This window comes from Balaenoptera borealis (assembly GCF_965194805.1).
Source record: "Balaenoptera borealis genome assembly, contig: HAP1_SCAFFOLD_1119, whole genome shotgun sequence".
NCBI classification, from domain to species: Eukaryota; Metazoa; Chordata; class Mammalia; order Artiodactyla; family Balaenopteridae; genus Balaenoptera; species Balaenoptera borealis.
The window spans coordinates 115,590-142,545 of record NW_028123094.1 but is presented as its reverse complement, the minus strand read 5'-3'; the positions used below and the strand labels follow the sequence as shown (position 1 = coordinate 142,545).

The 26,956-nt window shown below is 39.1% G+C and overlaps 1 protein-coding gene and 1 pseudogene across 5 annotated transcripts; one reads left to right on the top strand and one right to left on the bottom strand.

Annotated features, from left to right (window-relative positions):
* Positions 1-1,955: 1,955 nt before the first annotated feature.
* Positions 1,956-26,956, top strand: LOC309621883 (cyclin-Y-like protein 1). 4 transcript variants are annotated; one of them, XM_082409194.1, is made up of 4 exons: positions 9,179-9,421; positions 18,516-18,590; positions 20,477-20,511; positions 21,875-22,818. In XM_082409194.1, the coding sequence occupies exons 1-4, from the start codon at positions 9,196-9,198 to the stop codon at positions 21,920-21,922; spliced, it is 384 nt and encodes a 127-aa protein (XP_082265320.1). In that variant the 5' UTR covers positions 9,179-9,195; the 3' UTR covers positions 21,923-22,818. The 4 variants fall into 4 exon arrangements, 1 of the variants encoding a protein (XP_082265320.1); XR_014240304.1 differs by lacking the exons at positions 9,179-9,421; positions 20,477-20,511; positions 21,875-22,818 and adding an exon at positions 1,956-2,426 and having other exon boundaries at positions 18,516-19,127; XR_014240305.1 differs by lacking the exons at positions 9,179-9,421; positions 20,477-20,511; positions 21,875-22,818 and adding an exon at positions 9,428-10,383 and having other exon boundaries at positions 18,516-19,127.
* LOC309621884 (10 kDa heat shock protein, mitochondrial pseudogene) lies at positions 23,299-23,965 on the bottom strand (annotated as a pseudogene). Its single transcript has one exon. The product of its transcript is annotated as a 10 kDa heat shock protein, mitochondrial pseudogene (transcript).

Genomic DNA, 26,956 nt, shown 5'->3' with positions numbered 1-26,956 from the left:
ATAGAAATGATGAGCTGAATCTATCCATACTGCATATAAAATAAATAAATATTTTTGATAAGGAGAATTTGAACTAACAGTGGGCCAAGTTTGAAATCTAATACAGCTAACACAGTAAAAATTAAACAAAACAAAATTTAATAATATAAAAGTAGTACAGGTACAGATAGAGAGGTTAACTTACTTTGACATTGAAAGGAATTAGAAAGTCCATTTCTTGTTATATTTTAATTTTGTTTATTCCACAACTACAAGAATCTATGAATTGGAGTACTTCATAAAGGAACATCAACTGAGAAACAACTAATAAAACCTATCTTGCTTTTCCTGAATATTTCATTAAATGTAATTTTTGTAGGTAATTTTATTTTATATTTCAGATGCAATAGAGAACTGATTGTGACAAGCCATCTCTCATTGTCATTCACAGCTCAAAATAAAAGTCTACACGACATTAAGATGAGAAAATTAAATGTTCCAGAGAAATAGTTGAGGATTTAATTTTAACATTATATAAAAATTTGTTTGTTTCTTACCACTCTATAAAAGAAAAATTCAGTTACAATTTATGGAAGATTTGTATCCTTCTTGAAATGATTGCACAACTATACCTTTTAAGCAGCAAGATCAAAGGGGAAGAGAGGAGTATGTGTTTTCTAGAATGGAAAATCCCAGCCTTCATATTTTTGTCAAAAATTGCAACACCTTTGACTTGAAAACTAAAGAATGATAGAAACCAGGATTTATCCATTTTTTTTGAAGACTATTCTACTATAATACCTCTGAATTATAGTTATAGTAAGAACTAATCTACTAGCCAAATGACATGCAAAACTGTACCTAAACCTTAAAAAAAAATACATGTTTCACTGAAATCAGAAATGTACATTTTAGCTGTTTCCATCACTGCTAGTTTTTGTGAAAAACATTTATGTACTGTCATTGTATTTTTCTTTCTTTTCATATTTCAATATCTAAACAGTTACTCTTTATTCTGTCAGACTCCTGCTACCATAAATTTTATGATCCCATACTAACCAAACAAAAAGAGAGTTATGAAGATAGTTTGTTTTGTATATTAATATATGGTAAAACTTTATAAATTATTTATATCTATTAATTTTAAATTATATTTTCTATGTAAAATATAATTTGAAATAATTTTATTTTACTGATTCTTTAGTGGAAAAACAGAAGTTTTAGAGTCTTTGCCCCTTACTTCATTTTTGAGCCTTCTAACTCAGTTATTTTGCACTTGATAAAATTGGAGTTCAGAGAGCTTTATATAATTTTTTTTCCCCCAGAATGTAGCATGGCAGCACTAAAAATGTGCTCACCTACAATTTAGGTAACTATGTAAAAATATTTCCTGAAGGTCCCATCAGAAGTATCAACCCCTATTCCCTGAGTCTGAGCATCCATATATGTGTTTTAGCAATATAAAGATCATATTAGTCAGGGTCCTCATGAGGAACAGAACAAATGTGATATACATTTAAATGGAGAAAGATTTATCTTATGGAATTGGCTTACATGATTGCATGGGCTGGCAGCTTCAAAATCCTCAGAACAAGCTGCTAGGCTGTAGACCCAAGGATAAGTTGATGGTGCAGTCTTGAGTCTGAAAAACAGCCTGGAGGCAGATTTCCTTCTTCCTCCAGGGACCTTAGTCTTTTCTCTTAAGGCCTTCAACTGATCTGATGAGACCCACCCACATTATGGAAGGAAATCTGCTATACTCAAAGTCTACCAATTTAAATGTTAATCATTTTTTTTTAATCAATTTTATACACATCAGTGTATACATATCAATCCCAATCGCCCAATTCAGCACACCACCATCCCCACCCCACCGCAGTTTTCCCCCCTTGGTGTCCATATGTCCATTCTCTACACCTGTGTCTCAAACTCTGCCCTGCAAAATGGCTCATCTGTACCATTTTTTAGGTCCCACATACATGCATTAATATACGATATTTGTTTTTCTCTTTCTGACTTACTTCACTCTGTATGACAGTCTCTAGATCCATCCACGTCTCAACAAATGACTCAATTTCGTTCCTTTTTATGGCTGAGTAATATTCCATTGTATATATGTACCACATCTTCTTTATCCATTCGTCTGTTGATGGGCATTTAGGTTGCTTCCATGACCTGGCTATTGTAAATAGTGCTGCAATGAACATTCGGGTGCATGTGTCTTTTTGAATTACGGTTTTCTCTGGGTATATGCCCAGTAGTGGGATTGCTGGGTCATATGGTAATTCTATTTTTAGTTTTTTAAGGAACCTCCATATTGTTCTCCATAGTGGCTGTATCAATTTACATTCCCACCAACAGTGCAAGAGGGTTCCCTTTTCTCCACACCCTCTCCAGCATTTGTTGTTTGTAGATTTTCTGATGATGCCCATTCTAACTGGTGTGAGGTGATACCTCATTGTAGTTTTGATTTGCATTTCTCTAATAATTAGTGATGTTGAGCATCTTTTCATGTGCTTCGTGGCTGTCTGTATGTCTTCTTTGGGGAAATGTCTATTTAGGTCTTCTGCCCATTTTTGGATTGGGGTGTTTGTTTCTTTAATATTGAGCTGAATGAGCTGTTTATATATTTTGGAGATTAATCCTTTGTCCGTTGATTCATTTGCAAATATTTTCTCCCATTCTGAGGGTTGTCTTTTCGTCTTGTTTATGGTTTCCTTTGCTGTGCAAAAGCTTTGAAGTTTCATTAGGTCCCACTTGTTTATTTTTATTTTTATTTCCGTTACTCTAGGAGGTGGATCAAAAAAGATCTTGCTGTGATTTATGTCAAAGAGAGTTCTTCCTATGTTTTCCTCTAAGAGTTTTATAGTGTCCAGTCTTATATTTAGGTCTCTAATCCATTTTGAGTTTATTTTTGTGTATGGTGTTAGGGAGTATTCTAATTTCATTCTTTTACATGTAGCTATCCAGTTTTCCCAGCACCACTTATTGAAGAGACTGTCTTTTCCCCATTGTATATCTTTGCCTCCTTTGTCATAGATTAGTTGACCATAGGTGCGTGGGTTAATCTCTGGGCTTTCTATCTTGTTCCATTGATCTATGTTTCTGTTTTTGTGCCAGTAGCATATTGTCTTGATTACTGTAGCTTTGTAGTATAGTCTGAAGTCAGGGAATCTGATTCCTCCAGCTCCATTTTTTTCCCTCAAGACTGCTTTGGCTATTCGGGGTCTTTTGTGTCTCCATACAAATTTTAAGATGATTTGTTCTAGCTCCGTAAAAAATGCCATTGGTAATTTGATAGGGATTGCATTGAATCTGTAGATTGCTTTGGGTAGTATACTCATTTTCACAATGTTGATTCTTCCAATCCAAGAACATGGTATATCTCTCCATCTGTTGGTATCATCTTTAATTTCTTTCATCAGTGTCTTATAGTTTTCTGCATACAGGTCTTTTGTCTCCCTAGGTAGGTTTATTCCTAGGTATTTTATTCTTTTTGTTGCAATGGTAAATGGGAGTGTTTCCTTAATTTCTCTTTCAGATTTTTCATCATTAGTGTATAGGAATGCAAGAGATTTCTGTGCATTCATTTTGTATCCTGCAACTTTACCAAATTCATTAATTAGCTCTAGTAGTTTTCTGGTGGCAGTTTTAGGATTCTCTATGTATAGTATCATGTCATCCGCAAACAGTGACAGTTTTACTTCTTCTTTTCCAATTTGTATTCCTTTGATTTCTTTTTCTTCTCTGATTGCCGTGGCTAGGACTTCCAGAACTATGCTGAATAATAGTGGTGAGAGTGGACATCCTTGTCTCGTTCCTGATCTTAGAGGAAATGCTTTCAGTTTTTCACCATTGAGGATGATGTTTGCTGTGGGTTTGTCATATATGGCCTTTATTATGTTGAGGTAGGTTCCCTCTATGCCCGCTTTCTGGAGAGTTTTTATCATAAATGGGTGTTGAATTTTGTCAAAAGCTTTTTCTGCATCTATTGAGATGATCATATGGTTTTTATTCTTCAATTTGTTAATATGGTGTATCACATTGATTGATTTGCATATATTGAAGAATCCTTGCATCCCTGGGATAAATCCCACTTGATCGTGGTGTATGATCCTTTTAATGTGTTGTTGGATTCTGTTTGCTAGTATTTTGTTGAGGATTGTTGCATCTATATTCATCGGTGATATTGGTCTGTAATTTTCTTTTTTTGTAGTGTCTTTGTCTGGTTTTGGTATCAGGGTGATGGTGGCCTCATAGAATGAGTTTGGGAGTGTTCCTTCCTCTGCAATTTTTTGGAAGAGTTTGAGAAGGATGGGTGTTAGCTCTTCTCTAAATGTTTGATAGAATTCACCTGTGAAGCCATCTGGTCCTGGACTTTTGTTTGTTGGAAGATTTTTAATCACAGTTTCAATTTCATTACTTGTGATTGGTCTGTTCATATTTTCTGTTTCTTCCTGGTTCAGTCTTGGAAGGTTATACCTTTCTAAGAATTTGTCCATTTCTTCCAGGTTGTCCATTTTATTGGCATAAAGTTGCTTGTAGTAGTCTCTTAGGATGCTTTGTATTTCTGCGGCGTCTGTTGTAACTTCTCCTTTTTCATTTCTGATTTTATTGATTTGAGTCCTCTCCCTCTTTTTCTTGATGAGTCTGGCTAATGGCTTATCAATTTTGTTTATCTTCTCAAAGAACCAACTTCTAGTTTTATTGATCTTTGCTATCGTTTTCTTTGTTTCTATTTCATTTATTTCTGCTCTGATCTTTATGATTTCTTTCCTTCTGCTAACTTTGGGTTTTGTTTGTTCTTCTTTCTCTAGTTTCTTTAGGTGTAAGGTTAGATTGTTTACTTGAGATTTTTCTTGTTTCTTTAGGTAGGCTTGTATAGCTATAAACTTCCCTCTTAGAACTGCTTTTGCTGCATCCCATAGGTTTTGGGTCATCGTGTTTTTATTGTCATTTGTCTCTAGGTATGTTTTTTATTTCCTCTTTGATTTCTTCAGTGATCTCTTGGTTATTTAGTAACGTATTGTTTAGCCTCCTTGTGTTTGTGTTTATTACGTTTTTTCCCCTGTAATTCATTTCTAATCTCATAGCGTTGTGATCAGAAAAGATGCTTGATATGATTTCAATTTTCTTAAATTTACTGAGGCTTGATTTGTGACCCAAGATGTGATCTATCCTGGAGAATGTTCCGTGCGCACTTGAGAAGAACGTGTACTCTGCTGTTTTTGGATGGAATGTCCTATATGTATCAATTAAATCTATCTGGTCTATTGTGTCACTTAAAGCTTCTGTTTCCTCATTTATTTTCATTTTGGATGATCTGTCCATTGGTGTAAGTGAGGTGTTAAAGTCCCCCACTATGATTGTGTTACTGTCGATTTCCTCTTTTATAGCTGTTAGCAGTTGCCTTATGTATTGAGGTGCTCCTATGTTGGGTGCATATATATTTATAATTGTTATATCTTCTTCTTGGATTGATCCCTGGATCATTATGTAGTGTCCTTCCTTGTCTCTTGTAACATTCTTTATTTTAAAGTCTATTTTATCTGATATGAGTATAGCTACTCCAGCTTTCTTTTGATTTCCATTTGCATGGAATATCTTTTTCCATCCCCTCACTTTCAGTCTGTATGTGTCCCTAGGTCTAAAGTGGGTCTCTTGTAGACAGCATATATATGGGTCTTGTTTTTGTATCCATTCAGCCAGTCTATGTCTTTTGGTTGGGGCATTTAATCCATTCACGTTTAAGGTAATTATCGATATGGATGTTCCTATGACCATTTTCTTAATTGTTTTGGGTTCGTTTTTGTAGGTCCTTTTCTTCTCTTGTGTTTCCCACTTAGAGAAGTTCCTTTAGCATTTGTTGTAGAGCTGGTTTGGTGGTGCTGAATTCTCTTAGCTTTTGCTTGTCTCTAAAGCTTTTGATTTCTCCATCAAATCTAAATGAGATCCTTGCCGGGTAGAGTAATCTTGGTTGTAGGTTCTTCCCTTTCATCACTTTAAGTATATCATGCCACTCCCTTCTGGCTTGCAGAGTTTCTGCTGAGAAATCAGCTGTTAACCTTATGGGAGTTCCCTTGTATGTTATGTGTCGTTTTTCCCTTGCTGCTTTCAATAATTTTTCTTTGTCTTTAATTTTTGCCACTTTGATTACTATGTGTCTCGGCGTGTTTCTCCTTGGGTTTATCCTGTATGGGACTCTCTGCGCTTCCTGGACTTGGGTGGCTATTTCCTTTCCCATGTTAGGGAAGTTTTCGACTATAATCTCTTCAAATATTTTCTCTGGTCCTTTCTCTCTCTCTTCTCCTTCTGGGACCCCTATAATGCGAATGTTGTTGCGTTTAATGTTGTCCCAGAGGTCTCTTAGGCTGCCTTCATTTCTTTTCATTCTTTCTTCTTTAGTCTGTTCCGCAGCAGTGAATTCCACCATTCTGTCTTCCAGGTCACTTATCCATTCTTCTGCCTCAGTTATTCTGCTATTGATTCCTTCTAGTGTAGTTTTCATTTCAGTTATTGTGTTGGTCATCTCTGTTTGTTTGTTCTTTAATTCTTCTAGGTCTTTGTTAATCATTTCTTGCATCTTCTCAATCTTTGCCTCCATTCTTATTCCGAGGTCCTGGATCATCTTCACTCTCATTATTCTGAATTCTTTCTCTGGAAGGTTGCCTATCTCCACTTCATTTAGTTGTTTTTCTGGGGTTTTTTCTTGTTCCTTCATCTGGTACATAGCCCTCTGCCTTTTCATCTTCTCTATCTTTCTGTAACTGTGGTTTTTGGTCCACAGGCTGCAGGATTGTAGTTTTTCTTGCTTCTGCTGTCTGCCCTCTGGTGGTTGAGGCTATCTAAGAGGCTTGATGGGAGGCTCTGGTGGTGGGTAGAGCTCTCATTTACCAGTTTTATTTTACATAGGATGCCTCATTTACTAAAACCATAGATTCCAAGTTGCTCCATGAAAAATGTGATATTCTTAGCTGTCAACATTAGGGAATTTCCCCAATCACATTTTTAAATTGATTTAATGTGTTATTTTTGAAAACATAAGTTGGGATATCACAAAATGGACTTAGCCTGCAGAGGCTTACTTTCAACCAGAGAGCTCCATTTCCATGTTCCGCTTAACAGAACCCAAAATGGTCTTCCTTCCCAAACCTCTTCCTTTTCCTGCACTATCTAAGAAAAAGTAACCACACTCTACATAGTTCCCTAAGCCAGAACCCTAGCAGCCATTTTTGCTTCTCTTTTCCCCTTCCCGCTCCATATCTAGTCACTGAGCACTTCTATTCTACCTCCCAAATGACCTCAGATCCTTTCCCTCCACTCCAATCTCTGCCACTGCCTTTAGTTTGAACCCTCACTCCTCGCTTAGATGAATCGAAAGTCTCTTAATGGGTTTTGTTGCTTCCATCAGTCCTACTTATTCTCAAGCGTGACCTCACTACAAACCACCTGATAGTGACTCCTTAACTTCACAACATTCAATGGCTCTCATGTTTCTGGGAAGAAAACCAAGCTCTTTACCCCAGCATCTACTTGGGGTTAATAGATCTAGGTTTGAATTTCAGGTTTAAGGACTTTGCAGCAGTGTGACCTCAGACTATTGGGCTCTCTAAGCCTTTGTTTTCTCACCGTGCCTGAGGTCACTGAGGGCAGGACTATTTTTCACACACGGGTGCCTGGCATGTAGGAGGGACTAATCAATGTTGAATGAAGGGAAAGTATTTTAAAATCCACATCAAAAAATTGTTCCTCCTTAAAAAAGGAAAATCCTGATACACTATGCCACTTCCAACCAAATTTGACTTCTACCTTTATTTTCTGATGATCACAATAAGGTGCCTTTGGGGATCCACACAATCAGGGATCAAATCCTGGCCACACCCCTGAGCAATCATGTGACCTTGGGAACGTTACTTAGCTTCTGTAAAATCTGTAAAATGAAGGTTTCTGAGGATTTTGTTCCCGAGGGTTAAATGAGTACCTCACTTGGAACGGGGGCGGGCGCATAGTGTTTGCCAAATGTTAACTATCGTTATCATCTTCATCAAATCAAGACCGTGGTACTTCACTTTGTGACTCTCAAGTTTGTATGAGAAAATCGTACTTTATGCGTTGTTGTTGGCTAAAGTAGGGAAACCTGGAAACTCCTGCCGTGGAAGAGAGAAACAGGCGAGAAAAGCGAGTTGCTGAATCCCAGCGCCTCAGAGGTGGGAGGGAGGAGTTCGGTAATTTACTGATGAGGAATTTACTGATGAGGAAGTGGAGGGGTGACGTGTCCTCGAGTCTCATTCAAGACACAGCCACAGCTCTTTATTGAGAGGAGGACCAGGGCCCCGGGGGTTGCTATGGTTAAACTGTAGGCGGAAACTAACACTCTTTGGAAGGCAAGACAGGAGGAGCATTCAGTTATAAAAAACGGTCAAAACTTGGGGTGAAACTAAGATCGTTGAGCAATACATCAAATGAGTCAACTGTCGACCCGGTGAAACCGAGTTGCTAACTGAACTGGCATTTTATGAACAGGGGCTTTCTACAGAGCCCACTGACTCAGGACGGCTTCCATTCACAAACTCCCGCGGCGCTTCCCGCAGGACCGGAAAGCTCGGAGCGCGAGAGATGAATGGAAACCAGAGTCTGGGGCGCGCCGCTCGGGGGGCGGGGCAGCCGCGGGCGGGGGCGGGGCATTGTGAGTTCCATGCCTGCGCTCTGAGGAGGGCGCGTGGAGGGAACTCTGGTCGTGATTGGTCCGTCGTAACCAGGTTACCGAAGGACACGTTCCGGTAGGCAAGGGCTGGCCGGGCTAGCTACTTTCAGTCAGGAGGCGGCGGCGGAAGGAGGAGGAGGTCCGGCTGCGCTCTCTCCCTGCAGTGGCTGCGCGTCTCAGCGCTTGTCTGGTTGTTCCCACCCCTTTTAACTAAGCCGGTCTGGTCACCGCCCTCACAGACTAGTTGGTTCCAGGGAGGCGGCGGCGGAGGCGGCGGGGGTGCGGCCGGGGCCGGGCCCCTGCCCGGGGCCCGGCGGCTGGGCGGACAGGAGAGCGGCGGGCGAAGTCGCGTCTGCATGTGCGGCACAGCCCCGGCATAGCCCGGGGCTGCCAGTGCCCGCCGCGCCATTGTTGGGGGAGGGGGCGGCTTCTGAGCTCGGCGGAGTCGGGGGACGAGCGGAGGCGGCGGCGGCGGCGGCGGCGGCGGCGGCGGCGAGGAGTGAAGGCGCCCCATGGGGAACTCGCTGTCTTGTTGCCTGTCCCGCAATGCCTGCCCCAAGTTGGGCCGGCGCAGGGGGTCAGCGGAGCCGGACTGCGAGTCTGAGGTCTACAAGGCGGCGGCCGGGAACGCGGTGGCAGTAGCTCCGGCGGCGGCTACCGTGGAACCCGCCGAGTTGGATTTCGCAGGTGGCGAAGGCCACCACCTGCAGCACAGCAGCGACCGGGAGATGCCCGAAGGTAAGAAGCGGCGGGCGCGCCTCGCCCCTCGCGGGGTCGGCGCCGTCTGCTCTCGGGCTTACCTCTGGCCTCCGCCGCCCCCAGGGTCCCCCGGGAGGGAGACGCCGCCTAGGGCTCCTTCTTGCCCGGAGTTGGCTCTCCCAGGGCGGGGCACCGGGGACGAAGGCTGGCTCTGCTTGGCGTCCCCACCCCTTATTCTTTACCAGTCGCGTCCGGCCAGTCTCCTTCCCTCTTCCCTACCCGAATGCCCAATTCTTTCCCCCGTTCCCATTTCCCAGCCCGGCCTGAGACCCTCCAATCCGCGGCCCTTCCTGTTCGTGGTTCTATTTAACATCTCGTGGGACTTAGCAGAGACTTTCTGGTGTATTCTCTCTTTTCTTAATGAAAACTTAAATACTCTAACTTCGGCGTATCCATCCCGTCTCCCTATCCAGATGGTACCTAAGCGAAGGAACTAGGTAAGGGCCTGATGATAGACTTCTATTCGTTAAGGTAGTTGATACTCGAGACAATTAAGACAAACATTAGAGGATTTGTCATTTAAATTCAAAATAGAGATGGACAGAGTCAGTGTGGTGTTCTTAACTAAAATTCTTTGGATTTTAATGTTTTCAGTCGCCCTGATAAAAGCTACTTTATCCCTTCTAACTATAATTTGAACACGATAGGAAAGAAAATGGTGGGAGAGGGGCTTAAAATAACTGTGAACGGTGTGAAACGTTACTGCCACGGCTGCAGAGAATAGTTGTTGGGTTTTTTTTCTTTACCAAAGGAGACCCCATGGAGTTCTGATTACTTTTAAATTCCCACTTTGACACAAGTATGTCTTCAGCTGCACGGCCTTAACCGACTTCTTTTGCACGTTGCCTGTTCTAAGGGAGGGGTGAGGTGGTTCCTGAGACTGCTGGACAGAAGTTTCAAAGGAGAAAAAACAAATTCAGATTGTAATTTGTAATATAAAGGTTTGGGAGTTAACATACCACATCCATCCTGCAGAAAAATGTCTCCATGGCTCCCTCCTCCGCCCCCCCCCCCCCAGTAGAATACTATTTAACTTTAAGAATGTTCAGGTAAAAGTTCTGAAGACTAAGTGGCTGGGGGTGGGTGTTGTCGGGGAGGAGAGGAGAGAGAGAAGAGAGGAAATGTTTGATTTTTGCCTCTAGAATTTTGGAAAGGGATGGCTCTAGGTTAAAAAAAAAAATTTCTGGGTAGCATAGTGGCACTTTAATAAAGACTGTTCTTTGAAGTATAAAACATTGTATCATAAAGATGTTAAAGCCCCACTGGCCCATTTGTTTCATTGAAATGCCAGAGATTATTTCATTATTTCATAGACGAAATGTCTTACAGCTCTTCTATTTAAATTTTAGTTGGGTTTATTTAATTTCTTTAAAAGTTAGAATAATTAAGCCTGTGGATTCACCCTTATGATGGACGTGGCTTTGTAAGTGGAAAGTACTCCCTTTTCAGAATAGTTAGATATTGTGAAAGAATGAACAAATTATGTGAATTAATTGTAGCTTTAAACACAAAGCATGTAAGTACTTGTGAAAACTGCTCTGCTTGTTGCTATAAGGTAAGCCTCTAAATGATTTTTCAAAACAGTTAGTAGTTGGCTAGTGTAGGATGAGAGACGAAAATTGGACCTTTATAGAATTCTTTTAAGATTTACAATGCATTTTCTTGTGTATTTCACTTGGCCCTTCCATCTACAAATAAGGCCCGTATATGTTCTCCCTCTGTTGCCGATGAAGAAGCCAAGACTTAGAGATCTGAAATGACTGTGTAACACAGCTACTGAACAAAAGAGACAGACTTGGGAGGTGGTAGATATGCCAAATTCAGTTCTTGGGATGCTTAAGAAACTGTTTAGAGTGCACCTTATATTTGATAATTTATCCATAAGTTAGGCCTATCTCAGCATACTCCAGTTTTGATTATTGCCATTCCAGTTGATTGTACACAACTCAGAAGCAACATTTACCTCTCCATTCTCTGTCTGTACATACATTGCAATGGATATGAATAAAAGTAGAAGTCATGAAATAGCCTAAATTTATCAGTCAGGTAGACACGTTGATATAATTTAAAGAGTTTGTTCTGGTGAAATCCAATTGAAGCCGAGAATGCCCTGCACAGAGGGACACTGGGGGAAGCTGGTGAGCGGGCAGGTGAGGTACTAAGCATGTAGCACACGACTATGTATGCTAAGGAAGGAGTGCTCAATCAGGAACTGGAAAATAGAGTTCATGAGTACAGGACTTACCTTTTTATGTTTAACAGGATTGTTAAAATTTCATTTCAATTTGTCTTTTTTGGGGGGGCATTCAATAAAGTGATAAGAGAAACCTCAATTTCAGCATTTGCCTATTAATGAAGTTTCCATAGAAACAAGGTCAGAACACCAAATATAAAGCACAGGCACATTGGAAGTTTGCTCTTTATGTCTTTATTTCAGACAATTTTGTATCAGTTTCCCTGGAAACTGAGAAATACCTACTCAGATATAAAACATTTGGGCTTTTCTACAGTGAAGAATTATTTGGTTACTTAGAGAAAATCGTACATAAATGATGCTCTGTCTTGTTCTTCAGAAACATTGGAGACGAACATGATTTCTTCAAGCCATCTCAAAAAAGTAACTCCTAAGAACGTAGTATAGATTTCAGATAGACTCAAAAGAATTTTTTACTACTTTGTCTTTAACAGTATATCTAATATAACTGATGGTAGTGTCATAATAGAAAATAAGATGCTACGGTCCTATTATCTGATTTTATTTTTATTCATCAACTTTTCATACAGCCTTTATGTTCTGACCTTAGGAGCTTTGCTAATTTTCTGGTGAAAGGTGCTCTCTCAAGTGACCCCTACCTCCCATCCCCCTGAAGAGTGGGTAGGGAAGGAATTGGCAATATGATGTGGAAAAACCTCTGAGCAACAGATCTTTCCTTTTTTTGGTGACAGTATTAATAAACATTTGATGTAAAAGATTTAGAAAACACAGAAAAGTCCTGCACTCACACTCAGAATATCCAGAATTTTTATGAATATTTTGGTGTTGATTCTTCCTGAACCTTTTGTATGCATATAAACATAACATTGTGTTTATTTTACAAAGATGGGACTGTTCTTTATGTGCCACTTTGTCACTTTTTGTTGTAAAGAAAAGTAACGGCATGCAGCTCCGGGAACCGTGCTGGCACCTAGAGAGTGCTCCAGGGTGACGTATTCCATGCAACTGCGCATGGCTCTACAGCCTGCCTTTTACCAGCTGTTTACTGTGCCATCGAATGGTTGGAGCATAATTCATTTACCCAGCCTTTATGGTTGAGCATCTTTTATAATCCCATTATAATGCTTTATTCAGGGGACACAGGTAAAAACTGATGCATTGTATTGATACTTCCCTATAGCATTCTGATTGTACACTCTGTCTTACGACTTCATTAAATTCATAGGGTGAGTCATTTTGTAGTAAAGGTATTTTAACATTAAATGTTCTTTTCCCAAATTAAAGTTACCATTGATTTTTCACTGAACATTAGATTTCCTCTTTTAGGTTTTCGTGGTTCTTGGTAACCTGTCTTGTGTCTTTGATTCTGAGTAACTAAACTACTACTCTAAGAGATCTGAAATTAACTCTGGTCTTAGGTGACAGACACATCAAAAGACAGCATTAGAAGAAATCTTAGATGATGTGGGAAAATTGGGAGAAACTTAACTGGTTTTGGGTACACTGAAACATGATTATTAGGCACCATTCCAGAGGCAGGACAAACAGTGGTTAGACAAGACAAAACCCGTAGCCTAACTCAGGTCCTTACTTTCTAGAGGTGCCTGGGGGCTGACGACACAAGAATAACATCAGGTAGTGAGAACACTAAGAAAGAAAATGAAGGTAATGGGCTGGGGAGGAGGACAGTTTTACAAGGGGTGGTTAAAGACAGCTTCTCTCCTTTAGCGACCCATGAGCAGTCCTAAGAGAGCCATGTGAGGCTGTGGGAGAAGAGGCTTCTGTGCAGTTCCTAAGAAGGGAATGTGCTTGATGCGTGCCAAGGACAGAAAGATGGGTGGCTGCAGCTGAGTGAATGAATGCCAGGAGGAATATGGGGGATTAAGACCTTGTATGCCTAGTGGGCCTTGACCAAAAAATATGAATTTTAGTCTAATTGTAATGGGAAACCATTGAAGGATTATATGCAGGGGAATGATGTTAATTCTTAGAAAAAGGGAAGGGGGGTAGAGAGGGTGGAGGGAGATCAGACCAGCTACTGTGTGAGAATAGACTGTAAGGGTGGAAGGAAGCAGAGAGGGAGACCAGTTAGGAGGCTGGTGCGGTAGCTCAGGTGAGAGCCAACAGTGGCTTGAACAAAAAAGCGATATTAATAAGGGTCTAAAATAGGCTGTAGTATATAGATTGCTCTTGCATTTCATTTGATTCTCACCATGTTCTGAGTTAGGTAGTGTAGGAATTCTTCTCTTAGGTATAAATTGAGCTGTCCAAGGTTTTAAAAATGAGTATTGATAGAGAGTAGGACTGTAAATTCCAAATGCATGGCATATAGGAACAGAATTTATTGTTGACATTATGTGAGCTTCTTTGGAATACTACCTTTTTTCTCACCCTTTTTTGTTGTTGTTGGTTTAGTGTATTAAAGTAATAAAACTTAAGAGTTAAAACAGTAACACTGCGTAATGTGAAATGAAATGAAGGCAACTTGCAACCCACAAAGGTTCTTAAAAGTCCAAGAAACTGAGTAAAGTACTCTTTAGAAATATATAAAGCCAGGTGTACTTACCTATGTGTCACCTCTCAGTCATGATCACTGTAACACTGATTGAGGATTAAAATAAGGCAAAACTGAGAACCAGGGTAGAGGCAGGTACAGAAGCAGTTGGAAACCAGAGCTGGGAAGTTGGGAAGCCAGGATGGTCAGAAGCTAGGGAAGCAGGGTCAAGGCGTGGGTGAGCCGTAGCCTGGCAGGTGCAGGAGCCTGCTGTGTCCCCGCTGGTGAGGCAGCCCAGCTCGGGGCCGGCTGGCGGGAACTCCCTGACTGCGGTGGCAAGTGTGGACTCAGAGAGATGAAGCCATCAGTTTCCGTGGTAATTGTAAGGACTGTAATGTTTGTCTTATGAGCCATAAAACTAATACACTGTGCAGTATAGGGGTGCTAGGGCAGTTCAGTAAATGCAGTGGTTACCGTTAAGTGAACTGGTGCTCAGCAGTTGGCCCAGAAACTGCTGACATCTCCTGTTTATTTGGAATATATTGAAATCAATATGTTGATATTAATCGCTTTCTGAAATATGCTGCTTCTGTCAGATGCTTTCTTGGTCACTTCCCTCTCCCTCTAATATTTTAACAAGGAAAAATCATTTATCGACAGTTTGATAGCATAGTTTTAACACTTTTAGCCTTCAGTAATGCATTTCATTTGTTCTAAGTTGCCTATGTTTTCACACTTTTAACAACTGCAGTCGAGATGGATCTTAACAACTGGTAGAATCTTAGATTGGAGGAAAAACAGTATTCAGTGTCGGTGGTGTTTTACAGGTTTCCTCTGAGGAATGTTTACATTAAGACCGAGTTGAATTTTTTTTTAATCATACTTTTTCTACATCGACCTATCGTGCTGTCAAATAAGTTGCAATTTAAATTGATAATACAAAAATGATGGGTCTTAAAATACAGTTTTAATCATAACCCCTAATCATGAGCTCAAGAATATTTCTCCTGGGTAAAACATTCTTAGAGGTTTCTAAAGAAATAACTTTCGGAAGAATCCATGTAATTTCCTGAATGCACAGTAATTTCCTGAAGTCTCTAAATTACTGTGTGTGCATGTGGTGGGGAGAGGGATGAGAGGGATGGTGGGTGGTAAAGCTTTGCTTAATAGTTGGCAGTCTTACCTTTGTGATAGTGAAGAGTGTGGTAGGTTTTATCATAGTCTCCTTAGGCTCTTGGGAAGATAGTTAATGGGAAGTGCAGAAATATTGTGTGTATGTATGAGTTTACTGTCTAATGGCTCACATGTCCATTCTATAAGATAGTGATGTGGTATTTTTCATTAGCAAAAAGTGCAAGTTATATAGAAAATTGTTAGTTATATAGACTATAAACAAAAGATTAATATTTTCTGAAAACCTCATGCAAACTGACAGCAGTAGGGCCCTGGTGTTTACAGTACATTCAAATGATAGGCCAACTCACCAAAGTGGAAATAACACTGATAACTGTGGGAAAATGGTCAAACTGTGTAATCAAAAGAAATACAAATTAGATCTACAGTGAGGTTCCTCATTCATATCAGTAGGAATTTTTTTTTTTTTTTCAAGTATCCAAAGCAAGGGTAGGAACTCAAAATGTCATGATTGGTAGCATTATACCCTAATGTGCCCCCCACCTTCTTTAGGAAGCAATTTAGCATTGTACATGGAGCCGTGAAAGTGATCTAACCTTTTGGCTTAGTCATTCCACTTCCGAAGATCTTTGCTAAGGAGATAAGACCATTATTTTAAAAACCTATGTACATGAAGATTTTCCTCATAATATTTTAAGAATAGAACTTTGTAAGCACCAATCCCCAGCAATAGGGGATTGGCTAAGTCCAGGATAGGAATAACACTTGATGGGCCAGTGTGTATTCATTAGACAATAAATATGCAACAGTGGGGTGGAGAGCGCTTGTTAGTAACAAGAAGACATAAATTGTACACTAATTAGAGCTTTTTTTAACGTATAAGAAAAGCAACTAAAAGTAACGGTTGTGAATCATTGTGTGTTAATGATTGTGAATGGTTGTGTGTAATTTTTAAACAGAGCATCGTTTTGTCTCATGCAGATTTTTGTTCATGATATTTGTTAAAGGAATGAGCAAGTGACTTTTACCTTTCCCCACCTTTAGTGTGATCATCAGTACTGCCGATTAACCAGGTCTCCTTCAGTTGCAAGTTAAAAGAACATCACAGCGTTAAGCACTACTTGACCCAGGAGTTAAATGATCTCCTCAGTTCTGCTCTCCTCTGTTGATGTCTCCTGAAAAGCCTTTCCCCTCATGATAGCAAGGGGAGTGTCCAGCAGCTCAAGACTAGCTAAGGATCCTAGAGTACAGTTCTGCCTTTCTCTTTTCTTGGGAAGTCCCAGGACAGCTGTGATTGATTGGCCGGTCCTGGGTCCTGTGCCTACCTTTGAACCCCCTAGGATAGAGTAGGGAGAGTGCCAGCTTTTTTCTGGTCACTTGGGCTAAGTTTACTTTTTTTTTTTTGCATGTTGTCATTTCTTTTATCCCGGCCTTCTTGATTTTTGTATTTAGATCTGTAGTAGCACATCTTGGTTTGGCGGGTGTGTGTGTGTGTGTGTGTGTGTGTTAAAGCTTGCTTCTCTTTGATTCTGGCACTTAATTTTCCTGGACTTCCATTGAAAATTGTTAAGTTTTACCATGCCATAGACACTGATAAATAATACAGCTACTTTGCAAACATTTCTGCTTATTTTTTAGATTCAAATGTAGTCTATTTACTTTCTTTTTGGTATAGGTAAGTAGTCATGAATTCTTTCGGAAGCTATAGGTTAGAGGCAGCTGTGAAAGTCTCTGCCTGCCATTTTGTGTACAGCTGAAATAATTTATTTTCCCATTGTCTTAGTTTTTCAAATATGTAGGAGAAAAAAACTTTAAAATAATTATATGGGTCTTTTACATAAAAATGTTGAATAGAATATTTTCTCCAAAAGCAGCTTGATAAACTTCAAATTCAGTGAAGGAATTTTCATGAAGAACAAAGCAGTTGGTTTAGCTCTGTAAATTACTAGTGCTGGCAATGACATTAAAATGGATGGCTCAGATTCCTGTTAAAACGGGAAGTCCAAAATTACTGTTCGTGCAAAATTCTTTCTGGGTGGGAAAAGGGGATTCTAGGTAGCTACATTTGTGGAATGCTGGGTTAGACAGAATTCACTACTAGACTAATTCGTTTTTAATATATCAATGTGTGTATTCTTTGGCTTCTCTAAGAGGCAGGGATATATTTGTATTTCACTTTGACCATCAAAGCCATCTTTCAAAAACAGATCAGTTATTATGTGGTTTGGGAAATAATTGCCTTAACCATTACTCTTTATCTGAATCTTGGTCCAGTTTCTTAAAAGATTGGTTAAATGGTTTGAGATGGACTTTGCTGAGGAAGTGTCATAGGGCTTTTATGTTTGTTTGTTTGTTTTAAACAACAACCTTACTATCCTGTGTGGTAGCTTGTGCTTGTTTTGTATTTCTGCCTAAATAGAAGACGCTATCCCACCTTGGTGCAAGGTGGGCTACAGGCAGACCCACCTTTTCGTGTAGGTATGGCCAAAATTTTTTTCTAGTAGCCCTATGATCTGCTCCAGAAAGTACTCTTATTGAAGCCCCCAATTAATCATGCAGCGTGGAATGAAGAAGAAGTGAGTTTAGCTTTGGAAATAGAGGGCAAAGTTAAAAATCACTATCATGGAAGTGTTCCTCTAGATTAGAACATTGAACTTTTATGTAGTCCTCTTAAATCTGCCATGATGAATAGCCCCCAGATAAACCACAGCCAATTAAATGAGTTCATTTGTTGAATGGAGTTAGAATTAGCCATTTGATTGTCTGAAGAACATTTGCCAAAAGCAACTCACTTCGTTTTGGCATATTTGATATATTGAGCTGGTATCTGACAGTAGTTGGCCACAGCATAACTTGCTTCTTGAGACTGTTCCTGGAATGTGCTAGTAATATCAGCTTTAAAAGAGGGTGACTGAATTTTTAATTGATAAATAGGAGGGGAGTCACATATATGATTCATCTAAAAATGGCATAGATTATTTAGGTGCAAGTTAAAGAAGTCTAAGACATAGCCATGGTTTTATTCCACATGTATGGAGAGTTTCTACAATTTTGCTGTTTCCCAATAGAATTTTTATATTGTGCCTTTACTAAAATTGCCTTTTTGTCATTACTAAAAGCTCTTCTCAAGACTATTAAAAGTGGTTTCAATCAATGTGTAGCTATCTTTAAAATCATGTATTTTTCTACTCAACTAAATCACCACACCTTTTTCTCTTCTTCCTATACAGACTTAGCTTTGGAACCAAACCCTTCTGACCACCCAAGGGCAAGCACAGTTTTTCTGAGCAAACCTCAAACAGATGGTAAGGCAATGCTTTTTTTTCCCTGAGAAAAAGAGTGAAAACTGTTTTTGTTTTGTGTATTATAGGAGGTATTTAGAAAAACTCTTACAGTGGTTTAAATGTTTCACTTTTTTTATGTATTCACTTGTCTTATTTTAATATGTTGATGATACAGTTTCCTTTAGTTGTCAGTGTTTTAGGGAGGAGAACACTTAGACTATCTGTTTATACATTTTGCCACCTCTTTATCAACATAGTCAACTGGCCACATGATTTAGATGTGGTCTATTTCTCCATGCTACTTTGTCCTTTTCCCCTTGCTCCGAAGAGCACATATGTTAAAGACAAATGATAGGGTTTAGGTCACAGTTAGGTTTTCATTTGATCAAATCAGAAAAATCAGTTGTTATATATGGGAATTGAGCCTTGTGATTTTGGCCCTGTTTTCCACAGTGTTCAACCAGACGAGCCTATCTCACATCCAGATTTATGCTACTCAGAACTTTTAAGCTATTCAAAACTTTCTCATCCTAATGTAGTGCTGTGCCAGGGTAATAAGAGCAACATGCCATATGGGGTTTTCCAGAAGATTATCCTCAGCATGTGAAACTCATATAAATTTCCTGTGTCCTCCTTGTTTTAAGATGAGAATCAGAACCGTAGAATTTTTTGCACTCCTGCTTGCCTGCTTGTCTTCCTTAATGTTATGTTAAATCCTAGTTTATTTGCTAAAAAGCCATACGTGACCAAGTTTTTCAGTTGATTACGAGGGCAGGAATACAAGAAGTGAACATTCCATAATATTTAAAGTGAAGCAGCACAATAAAAAACGGAGGTTTGGTTTTTTGTTGTTGTTGTTTTGCTTTTTGTTTTTTTCCGTTAGATCACTGGTTTTTATAAAAGGATATAACTCAGGAACAGCCAGATGGAAGAGATGCATAGGGCCAGGCATGGGGACAGGGCACAGAGCTTTGATGCCCTCTGCAAGGGTACTACGTGTTCACCAACCTGGAAGCTCCTGGGGTTTCTAACTTGCATTTTTCTAGTGTGTGTACTTGAGCCACTCATTTCTGGTTAGGATTGCTCTATTTCTCAGTTTCTTCCAGAGCCATGAGCTGCTCACATGTAGAGGGGCGCTGGAGACAGTAAAAGAAAAGCTGTCCCATGCCTGTCTCTCTCTTCAGCCTTAAGGAATCCGTGCCTGTGATGCCTGTCTGGAGTTAAAGGAGGCAATGTGAGCAAGAGTGTGGCCTAAGACCCTCTTCAGGCTTTTATTCTTCTGGCCTTTGTTGGAGCAAAACAGTTTTGTGTGCTGTAGATATGTTCATTTAGGTCAGCACACTCATTTTACAATTTACGTTTAACGTAGGTTACTTTCCAGTTGTGTATTTTTTCAGTAAGGTATTTGAGTAGGTTACCATTAAGTGGTTCAGGATGCTTCCAGAGATACTGGTGCGTTCGGAGATGAGTGCCTGGCCAGAAACTGGTTCTTAGAGTTGTCATCTGTAGATTGTGGTAATTAAAGTAAGCTGTGTGTAAATGAAGAATTAGAAAATACTCCTGGCTAGTAGTTCAGCTATGCAGCAGGTAAATTTTTTTATTAGCTAAGTTTCTCACCTGGCCTAATTTGCTTTGTCCTTTTCTTTTGTAAATGGGGAGTCTTTCATTTGTACCTAATCCAGAATATCTATTAGGTCAAAAAAGTGAAACTAAGTTTTTAGATTTTATTTATAGGACTCATCTTGCTGGGTGATTTAAATTATATATTTTGTTGGAAATTATTTTAAAAAATAGAATGGAATTTTATCTCATTGTGTTATTGGTAATCCATCAAATAATTAGTGACTACTTTTATTTTTCTATGGCATTTGTATCAGAATTCATCAGTTAATTTTTTTTATTCTTAGTGCGGGAAAAGAGGAAGAGCAACCATTTAAACCATGTAAGTAAACAGTTGAAAAGTTAAGAAATTAATAGTTTGAATTAAAAATATGTCTGCCATGATTCCTAAAAATATGATGGATCCAATACTGTTAGCATGGACCTCTTTTTGGTAGATTTTCTAAATCTCTGTTTTCCTAATTATCAAATGTATTCAGGAAAGTCTTTGACTTAGTAGTGCCCATTTTTGAAGGGTTCTGACATTTAAGTTAAATTTCACTAATATGGTTGTAGTATAAAGATCTGCCTTAAATTCTTTTGCCTTATTTTTTTGATCTCATTTTTTAACCAAAGTAATAAAAGTATAACAGGTAAGTTAATTTTTAGCACTGTCCATTGACTTCTTGTCATAGCAGGTGACAGCTTAGCTTCTTCGGTCCACCATGACGTTATTTCCCTCCCTGTGTTCCCTCAACATGTATCAGTTTTTATTAAATCAGAATCAATGTTTACATTACTACGACTCTGCAAATATTGTGCATTGCTGAGCCATATAGTTCTCTGACTGTGCCTCCTCCTTGTACACCCTTCATTCTTCTTCTTAAATATTAATGAAATTGGAGCACTTCTGCACTTCTCTAGGATAACCCAACCCCCCTTTTCCTAGCCAACGTGATCTCACACAGCCAAATGCAGTAAGTAGCTCCCTGCCCGGTCTCCCTGCTTTCACATTCTTCATTTTTTCTGTGGAATTAATTTCCTGACTCTATTCACTTGCCTGTTTTCTAACAGCTATTTTTTTCCCCAAATGTTTTAACATTTGTCACATGCCTATCAAAAATATTTTCCGTCTACTAAGCCACATCTGTTCCATTTTTTTCTTGGAGACACTTTTCCCCAATCTTTTGTCTTCCTACTCCCATATAGACTAGTGTTCCCCTAGGCCTGCTCTATGCCTCTTTTCCTGGGATATCTGTGTGAAGTCATCTGGGATCTCACATAACTCTGCTCTCTTATGTTGGATCCCCTATGTCCTAGATTCTGTTTCCCTCTTGTCTTGTTATACTTCCTTGTTTTACTGGAGCACATTTTCCTGGGAAAAGGGCACATGGGCAGAAAGTTTATAGAGATCTAGCCTCTCTGAAACTCCTTCTATTTGATAAAGTATAGAATTCTCAGCTGAAACTAATTTTTGCCATTCTAAAGACACTTCCCTCTCATCTTCTCATTTACACTGTTGCTCTTAAACCTGTTGACATTGTATGGTACATTGTACATTACCGATTTTAGTCATTTCCCCCCATCCCTTCCTTCTCGGGAACCTTTTAGTACCTTCCCTCTCCCTGGGATTTTGAAATTTCATAATTTGGTTTGGTATAGACCTTTTTTGTGTGTTTCTTTGATATTCTGTTTTTTTCTTCCAGGTTCCTATTATTCGGATGTTGGAAGTCTTAGACTTACCAGATGGCTAACTTTTTTCCCCTCCTGCTTTGCATTTTGTCGTTTTGTCCTGCTTCCTGGAGGTTTCCTTGACTGTGCTCTAATCCTTCTATTGAATATATTGTTTTGTCTACCTTATTTTCAGTTTATAGAGTTCTCTTATATCCTGTCATTCTTTTTTTCACTGATGCAATTTCAAGTTTTCATTTGCTCCTGAGTTTTTATCACTCCCATCAATTCCTTCTTCCTGTTTGGTTTTGTTTTTTTTTAAAGCATCCTTATATTTTATTTTATTTATTTATTCTTTGGCTGCATTGGGTCTTGGTTTCTGCACGTGGGCTTTCTCTGGTTGCGGTGAGCTGGGCCTACTCTTTGTTGGGTGCGTGGGCTTCTCATTGCAGTGGCTTCTCTTGTTGCGGAGCACAGGCTCTAGGGCGTGTGGGCTTCAGTAGTTGTGGCTCATGGGCTCTAGAGCGCAGGCTCAGTAGTTGTGGCGCATGGGCTCAGTTGCTCTGTGGTATGTGGGATCTTTCTGGGCCAGGGCTCGAACCCGTGTCCCCTGCATTGGCAGGCGGATTCTTAACCACTGCGCCACCAGGGAAGTCCCATTCCTTCTTCCTGTTTTGATCTCTTACTTGTTGGGGGCTTCCCTCAAACGTGTGATGGTCCTTGGCTGTCTGTTAAGATCTAATTGGAAGCATCACTTGGACAACTCGTTAACTGATGGGCCTCACTGCAAGGATTTGGGGACCACGCCTCTGAACTCTGAGCCTGCCTTGGGTTCTGTAAGACAAACTGGTTTTCTTGTTCCTGTCCTAGTCACTCTCTGTAGGTACCAAGGTTGTGCTTCCTCTGTTCTGCCATGTCAGTTACCACTCCTTTATCTAGTCTTTTCACCTTTCAAACATTAAAAATCATCTGCTGTTTATCCTGTCTTATGTATAGCTTTTTTAAAAAATGCCTTTAATTCTAATGAGATGATATCTGAAAGAAGGGGGAGAGGAAATAGGTTTGTGGTCAGTCTACTCAAACTTAGATTTATTCTTTGAATATAGGTTCTGAGTTTGAAGTTTAATTCAATATAATTAACGATATTAATTCAGACAATATTTTTGATTATACCTATAATTAGAATATTATACTTTTCTACTAAGGCCTGGAGTATGAATTCTATTCAAACCACTCACCCTACCATATTGTCCATTAGTGTGCAACATAGATGGAGTATTACAGACTTTTCAGTTAAAGTCATTGATTCTTAATAAACGTATCCAAAACTTGTGAAAAGGGGGAAGAAAAAAGTGAACTTCAGCTTTATTCTCTTTTTTTTTTTTTTTTCATTTATATACTTTTATTTGGGAATGTTTAAATCAATACAGAGAAAACTAAATTTCAGAGACACTGAATATCATTAGTTTGGATATCATTACTTTATTATAAAAGAAACACGGAAATTATTTACAGGATGAAAGATTTCAGAACTTCAGTGGCAGCTTCACGTGATGCCATTGGGGGAACGGGCAGCTTCACGTGATGCCATTTCAATAGTGACTTATTTTAGTCGACATATTTTCCAAGAATGTCACCATCTCTAAATAAGAAATAATCCTTGTCATCTAGAACTACTTTGGTGCCTCCATATTCTGGGAGAAGAACTTTATCTCCAACTTTCACACTAACTGGTTGAATCTCTCCACCCTTTCCTTTAGAGCCTGATCCAACAGCTACTACCATTGCTTGCAATACTTTTCCTTGCGATTTTTCTGGAAGCATAATGCCTCCTTTGGTTACAACTTCGGGTGCACTTCTTTCAACTAATACTCGGTCAAAGAGGGGAAGAAACTTTCTAAATGCCTGTCCTGCCATGACTCCGGTTGCCGCACTTCGTACTCTCGCTCTCTCCAGCTTTATTCTTTTAATGGGTTAAAATCAGAGGCAGTAGGCACAATGGGAAGAGTCATTGGGTGGGGGCAGGATTTCAACAGGTACTTGACCTTTAATGATAAGCTTTGAGGGTTGTTACTTACTAGCCTCCTAGGTATGATTATTTTCTAGTCTTCACCATTAAACCTGAAGTCTACTTTAAGCAACCTTTCCCCTTATAAAGATTGTAAAAGTCCATGTATTTTGTCCTTAGTGCTGAATGAAGATAAATACTCTTCTTCAGTGACCAATTGAAATAATACCTATGAACATTAAACTGTCAGTAGTGTTTTTTGCTACTTGTTTTTTTTTTTTTTGTATTTGCATTTTATACCCTTATGTGTGTCAGTGCAGTTTATTGAGGTTGTGAGCCAGCAATGGTAAGGCTTTAATCATAAAGGACAGTTATCTTAAATTTTCAAGCAAGATGAGAGGAAAGTAATCTGCTGGCAGCTAACATATCTAGGCTTTGCTCAGAGGCTTCAATTCTGCCATCCTTTAGTGAACCCTAGATGCTGGAAAGTTTGAATAGTTTCAGGAGTAGGCCTGTGGAAGTGTTTCTTTTGTAGGATCGAGCCAGTAGACTGTAAGTTGCTGATACATTAAATGAGCCCCCATAGGACTATAGACCACATCTAATTAAAAATTTTAAATGTTTTAGCAGTAATATTTCCAAAGACAAATCAATATACATTCATAATAGAAAAAAAAGTTTTTAATAGAGGAAAACAGGATAAATAGCACCCAAAGCTCTACCAACTAGTCTATATTTTGGTACATTTCCTTACTATTTTTATTCCCCTCATATATATAGATTTTTGGTCAGAATTGACTTTTATTACGTGTAGTGTATGTCATATTATACCCTAATAGTAGTGACCTTAAAAGATAACCTGCTTCGTTTAGAATCAAAGTATTTGAATGAGTGAATTTTCATTTTTCATGCTGTATCTGTTTTTTGAGATTCTAAAATTACACATTAACCAAATAGCTTAAGGACCATATCAGAGTTTTAGTTTAAAACATTTCTAGCTTGAAGGAGAAATTAGTCTTCCAAATAGTGATACTTTTCAAATATGTTACATCTAGAACTTTTTGTTAATAAGGAATAAGTGGCTTTGCATAAAGCATCTGAAACAAGCAAAATGGTGTTTTATATATGCCATTTGGATATTTCTGATTATTGGATACTGGCAATTTTTATTTAAATGCTCTGTATTTTAAAAAGCATCAACTAGATTTTCTCCCTGCCTCACCTTTCATGTATTTGTGGAGGACATTGATGGGAGAGTGTGACAGCATGGTGAAAACTATTTTATATTAATAGGAGGAAGGAAGGCTCATCTGAATTAGTAAACAAACAAAAACCAAAAACAAAACCCAGCTTTAAAATTGTTTGTATTCTGTGGTATTAAAGAATGCTACTCTTCCTTCCAGTGGCTTTCAGTGATTGGGATTTGGTTATTGGCCTTACTTTAAGGAAGAGAGTTGTCCTAACATAGTTTAGGCCATTTTAGTATTTGACTATTGCCATGTTCATGGGCTCTTCACAAATAAATGGATACTTCTAAAGTGTTTTAAAGATAGTTCATTCTCTAGAGGGTCTCAAAAAGTTCTTTGTCACCTATCCAACACCACTGTAGATAAAGTCTCACGAATTTGTATCTTTAGTAAGATTTACCTCCAGTTGTAACTGATCTTAAATAATTTCTCAAACACTTGTTGAATCCTAATTTGTCCCAGATTCTGTGCTCAGTAGCTGGAGGTAGGAGAAGAATCTTCCTAACCTGGAGAAGCTTGTTTACTTAAGAGGGTGGTACTATGCAAGCAGCTGAGACCATGGAACAGTTGGTAAATTAGATGAGTGAGTGTGCAGGAAGTGAGAAGTTTTGTGGTGTGCCTGCTGGCAAAGGGATCCTAGAGGAAGATGGGGTCAAGCTTGCTGGGACAGGAGGAAGAAAAAGGCACTGCAGGCAGAGAGCAGCATGGGTGAGGCAGGAGTGTCAAATAACACGTAGAACAGAAGTAGTACAATTTTGAAATGAATGGCAAGTATTCTCTGAGGTTCTCACTTGAGTAATGTAATGGCAGTCTTACTTAAACATGAAGTGAGAAGTTAAATTCTCAGAGTTGTTTTATCCGTTTTTTTTGGATGCGAGAGAATCTTTAAGCAGTACCTATTTGTCCTCCAGATAAGGAAGTTGAGGCCCAGAGAGACTTACGGCCCCCAGCTTTTTAGTGATAGAGCAGCCCTGGCATGCCCAGCCTCTGATTCGAAAACGCTTGTCTCGTCACACTGTCTCCTGAACGAGTACATTTGTTATCGGCGTGCATTGACTGCAGTGAAATGCTCCGACATCGGTATTACAGAAAGCATGACGTTTTATTGTAGTAAATGAATAGAAATGGGAAATCTCAGCTGCATTTCATTGCTTAAGGAAAAAACCCTGAAATCTTATTCTAAACTTTTTACATTATTATAAAGGTAATTTATAATAGGCGCTTGCCAGGTTTGATTATAGGTACTATATCAAGGCAGCATTTTATAACCCATTTCTCAAAGCTCGTCTGTGGAAGTCAGAGTATAGAGGTTTCCCATAGAGCTGCACATGATATCACACTCAGGCAGTTCATGGAGTGTAAGAAAAATCTTAATGCTTTATCGTTTGACATTTTAACCAAGGAAAAAAACACACTTTATAGGTTTAACTTACTGTGACATTTTCTTCTATTTCCCTTCCCCTTCAGGTATCTCCAGGGCAGCTTACTAAAAAGTATAGCTCATGCTCAACGATATTTCTAGATGACAGCACAATCAGCCGTCCTAATCTTAGAACCACAGTAAAATGGTGAGTACAAGTAGGTTGCCAAGGGCTGAGTGACAGACCCCCTTATCGCTAAAAGCATCCTAGCCATACATAATTTCATTCATTTGAATTGTCCTTTTCAGTGATCAGGTTAAAAAACTGGTGTCAACTATACATTGATTTCAAGGACCTAAATATGAATTTTCAGTTTCCATTTTAATCTTAGAGCGCATGATAGAAGGGAAAGCCAGTTAGCAAATAAGAAATCCCAGAAAAAGTATAAATCTTTATTTGACGCATTTCTGTTGTTAAGCCATTGTTGAACATAATGAGAAA